Source organism: Oryzias latipes, chromosome 23 (assembly GCF_053564925.1).
Source record: "Oryzias latipes strain Hd-rR chromosome 23, Olatipes_Hd-rR_3.1".
Classification (NCBI taxonomy): domain Eukaryota; kingdom Metazoa; phylum Chordata; class Actinopteri; order Beloniformes; family Adrianichthyidae; genus Oryzias; species Oryzias latipes.
This window is the reverse complement of record NC_136259.1, coordinates 17,575,683-17,591,811: the sequence shown is the minus strand read 5'-3', so window position 1 is coordinate 17,591,811 and position 16,129 is coordinate 17,575,683. Positions and strand designations below refer to the sequence as shown.

Here is a 16,129-nt window from a genome sequence, read left to right as displayed (position 1 = left end):
GTTAAAATTCTATCTTTAGCATATTTCTGCTTGTAAATCCATTAAACTTTAAGCATTTTGGTTTGATTTGTGATTTTCCCCCATTTTCCACTTTCAAATGTCAAATTTCACCTGTGTACTTTCATTTTTTATTTTTTCGCTCTGCAGCAGTGATGTTTGTGTGTCTCCATTATTATTAGGCTTACTAGCCCCTGATTTGATTAGTTCTCCCAAGCAAATATTTATTATTTGATGCAGGTTCTTGGCTAACATTTGGCTGGTGTTTGTAAAAGAAAAATATCTAAATCCAGTTCAGGTGAATTCTAACTTAAAACAATAAATAGATAAATATTTGAGCATTTTTGCATATTATAACTATGATTTAGCCATGTTATGTTTTCAGGCAAATTGGTATCAAACACATTGACATCCCATATTTCTTCTTTTCTAAAGTAATATTTTTGTTCCGTGGTCCTAATCATTGTGGCTGTTTTTCAGTACAGCCTTGAAGGCACAAAACACAGACTGTAAATTCTACGTTGTGACAGCCCTTGTTCCCCATATAAGCATTCAGTCGACAGCTCAGTATGACTCAGAGTGCTGTCATGTAAAAAACAAAACAAAAAAAAGGGTACAAAATACTTGCTGTAACCTGTAAAGTAAAGAAGCAGAATGCACAGAATCCCCCAAATCAGACATTCTTTCACAATGTCTTGAAGTCATAAATATGCCATATGGCTAGGCCTGCACAATATACCGCAAATTTATCGTTATCGCAATACCCAGCACTGCAATATGCATATTGCAAAAGACAATGAAAATCGCAATAAATCGTAAACCTTAAATGTGTAATACAACCTTATGGCAGCTTGAAGCATTTAACGAATCAAATAAATCCCTTTATGCATTTGACCAATCGGATGGACGCCTTCACCTTGTTGACCAATCGGATGGAGGCCTATTATGTTAGATGTTTGTCTCCTATGTCAACGAGGGTCATTTGGAGTATAATTTTTAAACTGTTGCAATTAAATGGGAATGATGTTTTTGTTTATTTTATTTGTTTATATACCGCAAATTGTACCGTTATCGCAATATTAATCTTAAATATCGCATATCGCGAGTTTTCCTCATATCGTGCAGCCCTACATATGGCTTTAAGAAAAAAGATCATTTTCACAAACTTGTGTGATGTTTTTGTTAACATTTCGTGTTGCCATTACTTTAAAAAAGTACTATGAACGTTGGTGGTTGTGGCCCCGAGGTAGGGCACTTGTCTTCCTGCCTAAGGGTTGGTGGTTGCATTTCTGGTTGCCCTAGTCATTTGTTCGACAGTATGTGAACAAGATCATGAACCTTTAGACAACATATATATACATTTGGGTCATCAGTGAAAGATTGAAAGATGTCGAAATTTAAAAAGTATTACTAGGGATGTCAAATTATGCCTTAATTGGGATTAATTAATTACAGACATTAAAAAATTTTTTGTTAATCTCATTTTTAATCTATAACAATTGTCGTGTTCTCAATTAAAACAAGGGTCTGACTGTTTATTTGCATGAACGTTCTTTTTAAAAAACCCGTCCTATATTGTCCATGGTGTCTCAGTACACAGTACACTCCTGTTGCTGATGTTTAGTGGTCAATATTTTTTGGATTGTTCAGAGTAGTGCTTCTACTTTTTTGATGTGTTAAATAAAGCACATTGCAACTGATGCTTTTTTTCTGCTTGATTGTTTGATGGTGAAAAAATACCCCTTGGTGATGTAAAAGTAACGGTTGAAATTCTGTTTTAATAGCAAAACCTCATTAAGCCACTTTTTAAATTGTATTTTGATTTTATTTTTTTCCTTTTTTTTTTTACTGTGCCAAAATGTCACAAATTAAAATACCTCGAAATTGGGCTTTTCACAGTCGTTTTCAGGTTAGACTAAAAATAGTTTAATTAGATTAAATAATTACAGGTCATGATTAATTGATCGCACAAAAGAATCCATTGTATGACAGCACTACCTTTTCAAAATAAAACCATAGTAAAGCCGTCTGAAACGTTGTATTATAAATACTTTTTTCGTGTCATAAAATTCTTGCTTCAGGCAAAAACATAGTTTTTGTTAATATAGAGGTTATGTTAAATTTCTCCCAATTAAGCTTATCATTGTTTCTTTATTATATTTTGGAGCCAATGCATTATAAATTGAAGGTTGTGATGGTGTAAAATGAAAATGTTTTGACATTTTGATCCTTTCAGTGTCAAATGATCAGGTTAGTGGGTTTTAGGGACTGAGGTTGGACTGCCCTGTTAGATTTAGGGAATAACAGAAGGTCTACCAATAAAAAAAATCATTTGGTGGCACATCTTAAAATAACTATTAGATTAACACATGCTCTAACTGACTTACAGGTAATAAATCCTATTGTTGCTTGATACACAAACAAGGAAAAAATACTTTAGTTTTAATACCAATGTCTAATGCCTAGAAGTCTCTTTCCCAAAAAAAGGCAATTTATTTTTAAATCCATTTTTAGCACAGCTGTGTTTCAACAGTGAGGCTGCTCTTTTAGCCAATTTGAACCTGGAAGATACCCATTTAAATTGTTTTCCTTTATTCAATCCATATTAGAACCAGAGACTTGGTGTAGCCATAAATGGATTGAAGGATGAGTTTATTGACAAAAGACTATTTATAGAGTTGGCATTGTTTTAGTAATTTTTGTTCTTTAAATCCTGTGCAAAATTATTTATACTAAAGAATTTATGCAATTTTAACCCCATTTACAGTGAGCGTTTGGCTCATATATGTGTTAGGCATGAGTAGTTTAACTGTGGGATAACGTCTAATGTAAATTGTCAGCATAAAATGCTTTTTCTTTGATGTGTTGTTTTTTTGTTACAAATACCACATGTTTTTATGTTTATTTTACTGAATACATTTTGCTTGAAGACAGTTTTTTTCACAAGGCAAAATTCTGTGTTGGTTTATTTCAACAAACACAACTAACCCACTTAATCATGCCAAAATCCTCCAGTGCCTCCAGTCATTGAAGCAGGTTAGTCATTTAGCACACCAGAGCCAAGGAAAATATTGGATTTCCAAGTGGCTACCTGCACAAAGATCAGTGACTAGGTTTGCATTTGACTCAATTCCATCTACATAAGAGGTTTCCCACATAATTATCAGTGACATTAAAGCTGGCTAATAACTGTAATCACCATATGATGAGTGGTAAATTGTCATTAGGACAAGAAGCACTTTTTGGTGCACATTTTAGGGAACTGATGAAAAAAGAAGCACAAATGTCAAAGTGTAGTCAATAAAAAAGGAATAGACTTTGAGGTCTCCAGTGGTTGAGTTGAATGAAAATGTCACATTTCTTTGAAATTTCATTTATTTGGAGAATTTGCCGCCTATGAACCATCACATCAGTCCAGACGCAGATTAGACTCTACATCAGGAAATATTAAAGAGCAGATCTTTTCATTTTGCCACTAATCTCATTGAACAACTCTAGCTTTGGTGCGCAGACTCCCTTCTCTTTTCCCCTCAGTCTGTATCTGCTGATCCCACTGCATCGTCCAGAAGAGAGCTTTCTTTGTGCTGCTGCTGGCAGGCAGACACAAGCAGAGAGATGGATACAGCTGAGAGTGACCTGATTCTGCTTCAGTGCCTGGCCTCTGCCCAAATATACATTCTCTGCTCTCTTGTTACCTTTATTTTTTGGGGGAAATACCTCTGTTCTGCACAGGGAGACCTTTACCTGTTAGACACAAATACACACACATTGTGTAATCATTTAAGTTAAAGCTATATTAATCTAACATGCAACACTTTTTCAGATGTGTAAATGAGTGTTACACTGTATTGGGTAAGACATTTTACATTCATGTACTATAATAAAGCTAAGATATACCGTGAGAAGAATAAAGGATCAAAAACCTTTTTGCTTACATGCACTGTAAAAACACTAAGAAAAACAGCGAAAACCGGAAATTCAGACAGAAACAGCTGAGATCAAAACACAGCAAATGTTCATTCTCCAACTTTGTAAATGCATTAAACAGGTGGGCTGAAAGACAGAAGAATGACAGGAAAAAATAATAGAGGCAGTGACAACAGTACCTTACTGGCAGACACTGTCAGGGGCTGGGTGGATATTACTTTATATTCTGACTAGGAACGTCTTTGGCATCTCAACTACAAATGTCATGTTTTGGTGGTAGCATAATGAAAATGTGTCTGCTTCCTGAAAGGCACAGCAGCAGAAGTATATTTCATTAGATTGCAGAACACAAGAGAGACGCTGGTGATTGGCAATTTTCAGAAATACTACAGCCTGTCAATCACAAGAGATTACAAAACCTGTAAACAGAGTAACTTTTTTCCCTGACACAGCGACAAGATAAAAAGTTTTTATAAAAAAGGCATTTCATGGATTAAACAATTCTTAATAAACATATCAGCATCTTTATCTTCTGAGGAAAAGCTCTAAATCATCACAGCTCCAAATATTACAAAGAAAGCACTCCATTTTCCTTCTGATGGACCTGTTAACCTTTGAACCTAGGCATGATGTGTGTCCTCTGTAACTGATGGTGACATGAAGAGGGTGTTTTCCTTCTGTCACATAAACGAGGGGATAAGATTGAATAGAAAGAGTGCTGGTTGCTGTAGAAACCTGGAGTAGAAGGATCGACCTTGGTTCTCATTGGCAAGTGATTTGTCTTGCAGCAAACTGCTGTGCGACTTGGTGGAAAGAGTGCATGTTCCTGACAGCTGCTCGTTCTGAAAAGGTCATGAGGGAAAAGAAAGGAAAAGGTCTTGATAGAAGGATAGGCTTTAATATTTTTGTTGGGCTCGGTTATTAATCTTTTTGGCAATGCGGCTTTATGTCTTCTTTTCATACCAGTCTGAAGTCTTTAAATGTACAGCAAACTTCAGATTCTGCTATTGGTCACTTATTAGTGTTACCTGAAGCGTCTGTGTTAACCAAGATTGTTTAAGGATGGTAAATCCTCTGTGTCTTGATTTAGGTCTTAATGATAATGGTTATTATAGTAATGTGTGGTGCTTATATTTTGCACTGTCACAGTTAATATGAAATCCCTTAAGCAGGGGCATCCAAACTTTTGCAAAGAAACCCAGATTTGGTGAATATTTGTGAGGGCCAACCATTGGGCCTGCATTCTTTGAACCCTCGTAACATGAAATGTAAAAGAGCTGTATAGTGGACATATCATTGCAATGGCATGCTTTAATTTCTTCATGTAAGTACCAGTGAGACAGCTAAAAACATTTTTACCAGAGTTGCTGTGAATTTCACTCTTTCCCGCTTAGATTGGCGTAGTTAGCATGTCTCGTCTTGTAGTGCACCTTGCTGTGTAACTCCTTGAAGTTCGAGCAAGCCTATTGGCTTACTAGGCAGATACAAATGTTTTCCATTACACTAAAAAATACTTCAATTTCCCCATTCTCCTGAAAATGGCAGCCCTTGCTGTCAACGTCATTTTTAAAATTTACAGTCAATATTTTAGAAATTAGCTAGAAAGGGTCACACAACAGTGATGCCACATGTTTCATATGGCTTCTGACCTAATTTAGCCGACCACAATCAAGAAATCATAAACTCAGATTTAAGAAAGTGCAGGGGTGGGGCGCATATTACTGATTTAATGACAGAAGCATGGGGGCCAGTGGAAATTTAAACATTTGATTCAGAGGCCAGGCTTTGGACATGCCTGCCCTAGAGTTTCCTATACGAGGAAAAATCACTGGAGCTAAATTCATACCTTCAGCAACTAAAGAACCTGCAGCAGCAGGTTGTTTAATGTGTCTATTTAGAAGGATTAATTCGTACTGAAGTCAACTGAGCTGCGTTTTGACTGGCATGTCTCTTTTTCTTCTCCGTGTGTTTTGCTGACTTCATTCCAACTGTTTTGAAGATTAAAAATGGTGGTATGTGTCATAAAGTCTCTTAAATTTAAATTACCTTCACACCATCTATGCTGCAACATTCAATGAAGTTTTGGTTGCGATGAGCAAAGCTTCACAGTCTTTTAAAGAAAAGGAAAAAAGTGGAAAAGAAAAAAAGATTGGAGATCTAACATGATACTCCTATATAAAAAATGGAACTCCAGCCAATGTGAAGCTGATTTAGTACGAAATGAGGAGGACATTTAAAACTAAAGTTAACTTTAGCAGAACAATTATTCAAAAAATGATTTCATTATCCTTTCAACAGTTAGATCTGTTTTTGCATTGATATAATTTTCCTTTCAGTGTACAATATGATTAATGTAATGAATTCACAAGATACCTGTGTAAATAAGTTTTGCAACATGACAAATTATTACTTATGCAATCCAGAAAGAAACTAAAAGTAATTTAAATAAAAACATAAAAAATACAATAAAAGGGTTAAAATCAACTAATTTGAATGACTAATATAAAAATGTGAAAAACAGCTTTGCAACATCACTGTTCTATTCTGAGCCTTTTTTTTTATTAGTGCTGTCTGAACTTTTTTTATAGGGTGTTGTGATCCATATGATTCAGACGAACACTTTTTTCCAGTGGGTGTGGTTGTCTAAGAGTTGCTATAAAGCTTTGAGTTTACAGACAAACTACAAAAAGTAGAAATTTTACATTTAATAGCCACATACAAATGATAGAATTAAGAATGCAGTCAGAATCCGCAGTACGGCTGAATTTACCACAAAATGTGGATAAGAATAAAGAGAAAATCTAGAAGACGAAAAGCAGCTTTCTGCATAATTTGGTACATGAGTGCTAATTATAACTGTAGAGAACCATGTCTAAGTAAACAAAAGTTTTTTATGCAACTGCAAAAAGATAACAAAACACTCATTTAGATCTATTGTGTGATTTAGGTTTTATCTGCATTTGAATATTTATTGCTTTGCCTCTCAGTCCTGGTACTGCAGCACTTCTTTTTATTTTTTATTTTAGTGAGTTCACTTAAAATCACTTCACATTGAATACTTGCTGCACTAGCATTTCAGCAGTTTCTGTTACATTGGGTGGACGGTGGGGAATTGTGCCTGACAGAGCAGCCTCTGGCACCAATAAAGAACTAGTGCCTCACTGCAGTTTTTTTCTCCTTCCTTCAACTACTCTTTCTTTCTTACGTATTTATGAGGAATATTCAAAGAAGAACTTGATTAATGGGAGGTTAACCTTAGCTAGTCTGAATCTTTTAATGAAAAATATGTATTTTTTTTATCTGATGTTGCTTTATCTAATTGATGTATTTCAAGGTTACTGAATTTGTTGTTGTTTTTATTATTACAGCTTTTGACCATTGATGATGACTTTTGTGGCCTTGACATGAATGCACCACTGGGCGTGTCTGAGATGGTTCGAGGCAAGCCTGTCTTTTCTGATGCTACTGACAAAATGACGTCTGTCATCGCCTACGTCTACAAGAACCACTCACTGGTCTTCGTGGGTACAAAGAGTGGAAAAATCAAGAAGGTAAGGAGATATTTCTGATAAAACATGCTAGATTGATTCAATGGAAACTGCCGTTTGGTTTCCCTGCAAGACTGTGGGATAAGGCCTGGGAATTGGGAATGCTGGATCAGAGGATGATAGTAGTAGTAAGGCAGATTGACTTTCAAGCAAATCAGCTGAGTTGGCTGCATTTGCAGCAGGGAGGTGTGTGTGTGCATCAAGGAGGAGGAATAAATGGTGAAAGTCTGTCCTGTTTTGTAGAGAAAATCATGTGTGTGGTTGAGGAAAGGGGATCAGGAGACCCCCTTTGGGGGTTTTATTCCTACAGTCAAGCCTATCTGATATCTTTAAACATCCTCCACTTCCACCGCACTGTAAATCACACATGCACTGGTACACATCAAGTATCAGGAGTATCTGCTTTACTTTGCCTTCACTTGGGGTGTGTATAAAATCCAATGCCGTCGGGGCAGATTGCAGCACACATCAGCATGTTGCAGAACTTTGCAGACAGCACAGGTCAGCAGGCTGCCGAATCAGTTCCACAAAGTTTCCTATCCTTTCTTGGGGCACATTAAAGGATCAGATTTAGAGGAAATCTATCATTGAAAAAGCAGTTTTTCATGATTTCACTGTAATATTCTAAATTAAAGTACTTCACTTCCTTCTGGTTCCTATGCTTCATCAATTGCTATTTTGCTTTTATTTTTAATCTGTGTACTGTTTTTGTAATGGACATGTGCATTTTATGAAAACCTAAAAATAAGGTGAAATGCTTTTAAACAGAAATAAATGATCACATTGATATCTGTGACACTACTAATGTGTTCTGGGGACTATAGGTCCCTTCAAAGTATTATCATAGTATAAAGGACATGCTAACAAGTCAACTAAACTGTACCACTTTGAATCACTAAAACCAGTGAATTCTTCATCATTTGAGTTGATTGAAACAACTCCTCCAAGACCGGCATGCCTTCTTCTGCATTAATGTGAGTAGCAAATACTGACACACACAGTTCCCTCTAGCAGATGTTATTCAGAAAATAACAAAACATGAGTCGATTACATTTTTTTTCTATTAAACACATTTAAACACCTGAGTATAAGTCACACCCCCGGCCAAAACTATGCGAAAAAAACTGCGACTTATACTCTGACAAAAAATCGGCACTGATTGCTTACCCTAACCATTTTGCCCTTAAACCTTGTGTGCAAGCTAAGTAGAGCTTTGTAGAAAGTTAAACTTTTTTTCAATCCAGTTTTGCTAATCACATTCAGGACAACCGGATTAGCGGATTTTTGATTGCCATAGTTTTTACATCCGAGTTTTTTGTACTGCTTTTTTTTGTTCTTTTCTACCTGCATGAAGTAGCATTACTTGAAGCTAATGGGATGTAGCTCTGCAGCTAGGTGTGAAAGAACTCTGCAACCCCCACTATAACACATGTGCACCAGATAATGTAAGTCCATAACCGACTCTAATTCATGGTGCAGCTTGGGCTGAATGTGGGTCTGGGAATACAGGAAAAATTCCATGCACAGAGTAGAAGAGGTGAAGGCTTACTGCGAGAATTACAGTAAAGCTGGTTTGGGCCAAACTGCACAGATTTTAACTGTGTTACAGAAGTAAAGGTTGCAGAGAAAGGAGACAAGTTCACAGGGTTGTAATGGAGGGTAAAGGGAGAAATATGACAAAAAGAAGCGACTTGAACAAAAATCTTCAGTGATGCAGTTTATATTATGTTTTATTACAATTACCCAGCTGTGTTTTTCACACTACAACAAAGGTTCAGCTTTTCTAGTGATGAACATCCATGAGGTTGTGTTGGATCATCATTCAATCGTGTTTTTTTTACTGTGCAAAAATATTTAGGCATATTAAAAAGCTAAAATTGTCTATGATTTAACTTTTGTCAAATTATCCTTTTTAAGATTACCATATACTACATGTGTGTGTTTATATGATTGCAGATTGATTATGAAAAGCAGAAAGAACCTTTTGTTTTAACGGAAAATAGCAAAATGTGATTCCAAGGCGATCAATATTGTGTGTCACCATAGGCGAACACAACTACTCACACAATGCTATTACAATCTCATCCTCTCCTCCCATGTACACACCTCCCCTCAAATATAATTAACTGTTTACCATTAGATGACATCACAGGCAATAAAAGACAACAACAAGACAATAAAAAGTCTGAGCTGAAGTCCACCTCCTTCATCAGTGACTTTATAACCCCTTTGCTAATGGATGGTGATTTATGCACAATCCTCACATTGCACGTTCCATCTCCTCTCCTTTTTTTCCCCGTACACAATTTGTCCTCCTATCTTTTTCTGTATCGTTATTTATGAACCCCTGATGGAAACGTCTCCCTGAATAAATATTATTCTTACAGTAAAAAGGCGTGGGTGAACTTTAATGAAGTCCTGTTTGTGGGAGTCAAATGTTGATGTTTACATGCTCACGTTTATGACATCATGAAGTTCCGCTGGACAGGGTGCTCAGTGCATAAAAGTCATTCTGCTAGTAAAAAATGGTGCAGGCTGGGTGAGCGTTTGGGGGGGTGGCAGTTAGAGTAACCTTTGTTGGGTACATCATGAGATTTGCTGAGGTGCTAGACGGACGTGGTTAAACCAGAAGTTATACATTATGCAGAAGCAACCCGCTTGTGTTTATTGAAGCATGTTGATCCCTTTTTCAAATACAAACATAATATTTATGTTATCTGGGATGGTTTGATATGTTAAATGTTTCTTTGCAAAAATGGTTCTAAAGCCAAGTATGTTGCTGCAACACCTTTGTCATTGTTTTTATTTATATGTTGCACTTTTTTATTGACAGAAACAAAAGTCTATCATCATTTAGACTATAAAGCATTGACATAATAAATTATTCTACTGATAACAGATCAGGAAATGTATTTTCTTCTTGGAAGATTAAAGTTCAGTTTGTGGTGAAGAACTGTGGTAGATGTCATTTAGCCATTTTCTCTGAATGTCTTACTTTAATGCAATCTCAGTAAAGAGGATAAATCAGTCTCCCGTGACGACTAGGTCTTGGGTTGTTCAGAAAAGATTGGGTCAAAGAGATGGAGCAATTTTCACCAATTTGTAATTGTACACTTTATACAATTGTTGAAAGAGTTTTAACCCAGCCAACATGTATTTTCTTGCACTGATGGTTAGCTGATTTTTACCATTATCCTCTCAAACAAAAAGGGATGATCCAGAAGGCTGACTAAAACAGATTTAGAGATAACCTCTGGAGTTAAATCTGTTTTAACTTGATCTGAGTCACCTTTCTTCGTAATACTATTGCCATGTATACAGTAGGTAGTGCTGTTAGATCAATAGAAACCATTAAGAACAGCAGCTACTTGAAGGGGTCCACCCCTAGTGCAGGAGGGAGAACTAGTGCCGGTTTTTCTCCATGTTGCCAATTGTACAACACATCAAGGGAATAAAATCACCAACACCCTTTTCATTAGTAAATTTTGAAGAGCTGCCATTTTTTGAAAATCCCTTTTTGCTTTATTTTTTTCCTATTAATTTTGCTTGTAAATTTCTCACATTATATCTATATCTATATCTATATCTATATCTATATCTATATCTATATATATATATATATATCACTTATATAATTGAATCTATATATTGTTTTTGATCTACTGCCAATGACTGTGTATTGGGATGAATGATGATTAACTCTTTTTATTCCGAGGTTTATACTGATTTATAAACCCCTTTTTTCAGTGAATGTTTCAAGATTATTTCTATTTTCTCTTTGTTAACACTCGTTTACACACTTTCCCCCGCTTTCTCTAAATTTCCCTTTTCCTTCATCTCTCCCTCTGTCTGTCCATGGCTGAGTGGAATTGTTGTGAGAAGTCTTTGATGGCTACCTCCTGCCACTGGAAGTGAAAAGGCCATATGGCTTCTCTCAGCCTGTCTGTCGGTCAGTTTGTGTGTTCGCTGATCTGTGATGAAGATGTGAGGGGATGGAGATATGATGGAGATAAAAGACTAGCTGGGTGAGGTTTAAACCCATTTAGTGCAGGTCAATAAACTGAAGCAAGTCAAGGGGAAAGATTTGACCCCCCATGTGGGTTTTGGTTATAAAAAAAAAATGATTAATGTTTGTATGGACACAAATTTAGTATACTTTACGATTTAAAAATGATTGGGCGTCTTGTGAAATAAGCACAAATGCATGCATCAGCCTTTTAGTTATGCAAATGTGGTTTTGGCCAGAGAAATAGACTAAGGGAATAGTGAAGTGTGGAAGGAAAGAAGTCTAAAGAAACAGGAGTGAAAAGATTAGATTGAAAACCACCTGCAGAGGTGCTAATGCATCTCCCCTCTGCCCATCCCAATGGGGTAGCACTGGTGCTCAATACAATGAGCAGTTAACCTTGAACTTAACATCAGGACAAAAAGAGCAAGGTGAAACATGCAAAGCTTGTGAGTCTAGAAAAGAGTTTCTGAGTTACAGATACTGCCAGTTTTGCCAGGGCAAACCCATCTTATGAAAAAATAAGCAGATACTTTTATACTTTTATGTTTAATCAACATAGTACTTTTAGTTATTAATTGTTACCATATGGATTGATAAGGAGGAAGAATGCAAATGTGGAGAAAATAGAAGAAGAAGGAAGATATGGAATAATGAGTAAAAATAATGATTTTTTTTGGGAACAGCATGTTGGGTAGAATAGATTTGTCTTAGCGTTTAAGGAGATGGGCTTTGTTGACACATTTTGGGCCTACTTATAGTTCACCAGTTTGCTCACTGTGCTGATTTCTCCCTGGCTCCACTAATAAAGCTAATACAAGTACAGTAGGGGGTGGTGTTCACTCCTCCTATTGGCCGGTAGATCAGTCACGATTTGTATTTACAGGGCCTCTATTCTGTTCCTGAGTCCAGGTGTTAGTGTAGTAGTGCACTTCTGCAAGGTGGGCCAACAACCAGTGCCAGGGAACAGCACCAGAGGGATCACAGATTCTCAAAAGAGTGGTACTTTTGGGGCCAGATGGACTCTGGCATGCTACCAACTCATACTCTATGAGTAGGCTTAAAATGGGTGGTACGAGTGAGGATAAACCCATAAATTCTTATGTTTTTGCTGAGAAATGGAAAGTTGAATTCTCAACTGTGAGTCAGCCTTTGTCAAATTCTGTTTTAGATTTTATTTTTTTTATTTTTTTAAGTCTCCTTCAATGCCACTCTTACTGACTATCTACCATTGTCTTTCTAGTGTCATTTTTTTCTTACTGACCACTCTGGCAACCAAATGAATGTACGAAAAGTTGTTTGTTGGTGAAAGGGCTTTTTATTGCTTTGGATCGGTTTCATCTTTTTTCTGGGCTGATTGTGTCCTTGTTGAGGATGCCTGTGCGCCTCTGTGTGTGTGTGTGTGTGTGTGTGTGTGCTTGATGGGTTGGTTAGCCCCAGATGCAGATTATTGAAATGGGCTGAGCTGAGCCGTGGTCAGTGGAGCAGAGGATTAACTGCTTAAAGTTAATGATGAAATATGTTTTAGGACAGGGAGCCATCGTATGAGTGTGTGTGGACAGTGGTTTATGATTATAGCTAGTCGTATTGACACTTTGAGTGTGTTGTTGTGCCCACATCAGCTTTTGCAGCTTGAGTTGCCATGGTAGCGTAGTCTGCTCTGTATGAATAAGATAGAATACATATGGAAAACACACACATTCACTTGAGAGAGCATGTTACAAAACACTGCTCTGCAAAAACAGTCTACATATTATGCTGATAAATTCCACTGAGTGAACAAGAGGATGAAATGATCCTCTGGCCAGATTTAACAAACACAAGCTTTCTCTCTTGCTGGAATGACTATTGTGTGAATTTTAAGCAGTGTTCTAGAAATGGAAAGACATATTAAGGAGAGTCACTCAAAACTAGCCAGTTAAGTCTTTTTTTTCAGCCTTTTTATTACAGAATTGTTTCTAGTGAAATGTCCATGTACCATCATGTGGTAAGTGCTTGGTGCATTAAATTAAGATCTTCTCTTGCTTGTGTTCTCAAAAGTTTTTGATTTTGTAGCCTTACTTCTGTTTTTTTGTTTCCAAAACAGGCAACATGTATGGTGTTTTTTGGACTGTCCGGTGCAATTAATTAACAGAGGTTCAAAAAACAACCTTACAAATTAGGACCTTAAACTTATTAATGTAATTTAAATATAGTAAGGACAACGAAAGAAAAAGTTGAGGCTATAAGTAAAATCATTCCTAGTATATCAAAGTGCAACTTTTTCAATGTAGGTAGAAGCTTTGAGTCCATTTCTTTTAAATAGCAAAATAAAATAGGATTTTAGCCTTTAATGATGAACTCTTAACTGAAGCATGACATAGAAATGAGATGACTTACACCTTGGGTTTCTTGCTTTGGTGGTTAGAGAATGAAAATTAAATGGAGGGGTTTTCAGCGTGCTCGTGATGTTGGAACAGAAACACAGATCTGAAGATGGTATCACTGTGTGTTGCTGCAAAGCTGAATATACAGACACAGTAAAACTAATGAAGTACAGAAGTGGGCACAGTCACAGCTCAGCTAAGGGTTAAATAGACCCAAAGAAAAGAAAATGAGGAAAGCCACTGGAAAAATAAGGTGCTGCAGTAAATTGATAAACATGTCCTCTAGACAGTAACAGTGTTTAGCTATGCTCATGTATAGGTTGATAGTTGGTAAAAACAGAAACATCCTTCATGTTAAGATTATTTTTCCTAAATATTATTAATATAACAGGTGCAAAAGTTAGTCCGATTGTCACAAATGACTCTTTCTTGTGTGTTCAGCCTTCATAGCTGTCACTTGTTCAGATTTGTCAGAGTTAAAAATAGCTTTATGTGTTATGCATGCCACTTTGGTTCATGTCTGCAGCTACCACTGGGTTAATTTTTCCTAATGGCCTTTTTCCACTGTTTCTTTATAATTAATGAGTTACTAGGAGATGAGCCGACCCGCAGATAACCTGCAGATATATTTTCCTGCACACACCCCCATCAAGGTGACTTGCTGCTTTAGCATTGGATTTAAATACGTTATGCTTACAGTAACACAAAAAAGTGCATGCTGGGACACCGTTGCACCATTGTATTATCAAAACCAAGGGAGTGATTAAATCTGTTAATTGTTTTATTTTGCACACCAACTTTTTTCTGTCCTTTTAGTTATTCATAGAAGACACCTTACGTTTTGTATGCCTGTCTTTTCTGAGATGTAAAGCAGCAGGGGTGGCTGAAGAGCTGCTGAAAGACTGAAAAAGGACAACACTGACAAGCAAGATAGAAGGAAGCTACAGAGATAAAGAGCATGTCAAGAAAAAGGTGCAAGTGGTGATATGGAGCTTGATACTTTTTTTCCCCTTTCTCTCCTATGCGTCTGCTCCTACTGAGAAGAATGCCAGTATGTGGTGTCTATTGAGCTGTGAGTGATTCAAGTGGCCATTTCTGACTGTGCATTTGGGGATTTAAAAGGCTTAAAGTAGCTGAGAGGTTAAGTCAAAATACCAAACTTGATTGTGTGTTGCAGACTCTGGGTTACTGTAGGGTTAACTTTCAGGAAAGATGAGTCAGTGTGTGTAAACCTTTGATGCAAAACTGAAGTGAGCTCATCTTTTTTTAAGACATTAAATCAAGCTTGAAAAAGAGAGGCTCATATGTAGAACTACCTGCTGCTGAAAAGCATAAATTCATACAGTTAATTTTGGATTGAGACATTTTTAAATATGTCCATCATATTGACCCCATTGTCCTTTGGTTAATGGTTTATAAGAAGACGACAATGAAAAATAAAACATGTTCACACATAGAGAATGACCTTTTAAAGGTTGCTCTTGAATGAAGGTGCACATGTTACAGTTCAAAACCTATATTTAATATAATTACGAATTGTTACCCATTTACAGAAATTCAAGTTTAAAAACTCTATGAAATAATTGCAAAAAACTGATAAATATAAAAACAAGAAAAAAAAGAACCTTCATGTTTTTGTTGTTCTGGCATATAATTGAAATTGCTGAATTTTCAATTTTTTTTCTGCTATACATAGTGTTGGATAAATATTTAGTGCTTTATGTATTGTCTGAATCTTCTTCTTTCTCTTTCGGCTTTTCCCATCAGGGGTCGCCACAGCGAATCATCCTTTTCCACCTCACTCTATCATGAACATCTTCTACCCTAACATTAGCCAACTTCATGTCCTCTGTCAAGACATCCATGTATCTCCTCTTTGGCCGTCCTCTTGCCCTCCTGCCAGGCAGCTCCATCTCCAACATCCTTCTACCAATATATCCACTATCCCTCCTCTGAACATGTCCAAACCATCTCAGTCTGGCTTCTCTGACTTTGTCGCTAACACAGGCAACATGAGCCGTCCCTCTGATGTACTCGTTCCTTATCCTGTCTAACCTGGTCACTCCTAAGGAGAACCTCAACATCTTCATCTCCGCTACCTCCATCTCAGCCTCTTGTCTCTGTCTCACTGCTACCGTCTCTAACCCATAGAGCAGAGCTGGTCTCACCACTGTCTTGTACACCTTTCCTTTGAGTCTTGCTGACACTCTTCTGTCACACAACACTCCTGACACTTTCCTCCACCCACTCCAACCTGCCTGCACTCGCCTCTTCACCTCTTTTCC

The 16,129-nt window shown here is 36.9% G+C and overlaps 1 protein-coding gene across 3 annotated transcripts in view; it reads left to right on the top strand.

The window, feature by feature from the left end:
- The window catches only part of plxna4 (plexin A4), a 259,710-nt gene that overhangs the window by 64,542 nt on the left and 179,039 nt on the right, over positions 1-16,129 (top strand). For all 3 annotated transcript variants that reach the window (XM_078942272.1, XM_023952327.2, XM_023952326.2), the window contains one exon: positions 7,293-7,475. In XM_078942272.1, the coding sequence (XP_078798398.1) occupies positions 7,293-7,475 (183 nt within the window). The remainder of the gene's footprint in view (positions 1-7,292; positions 7,476-16,129) is intronic.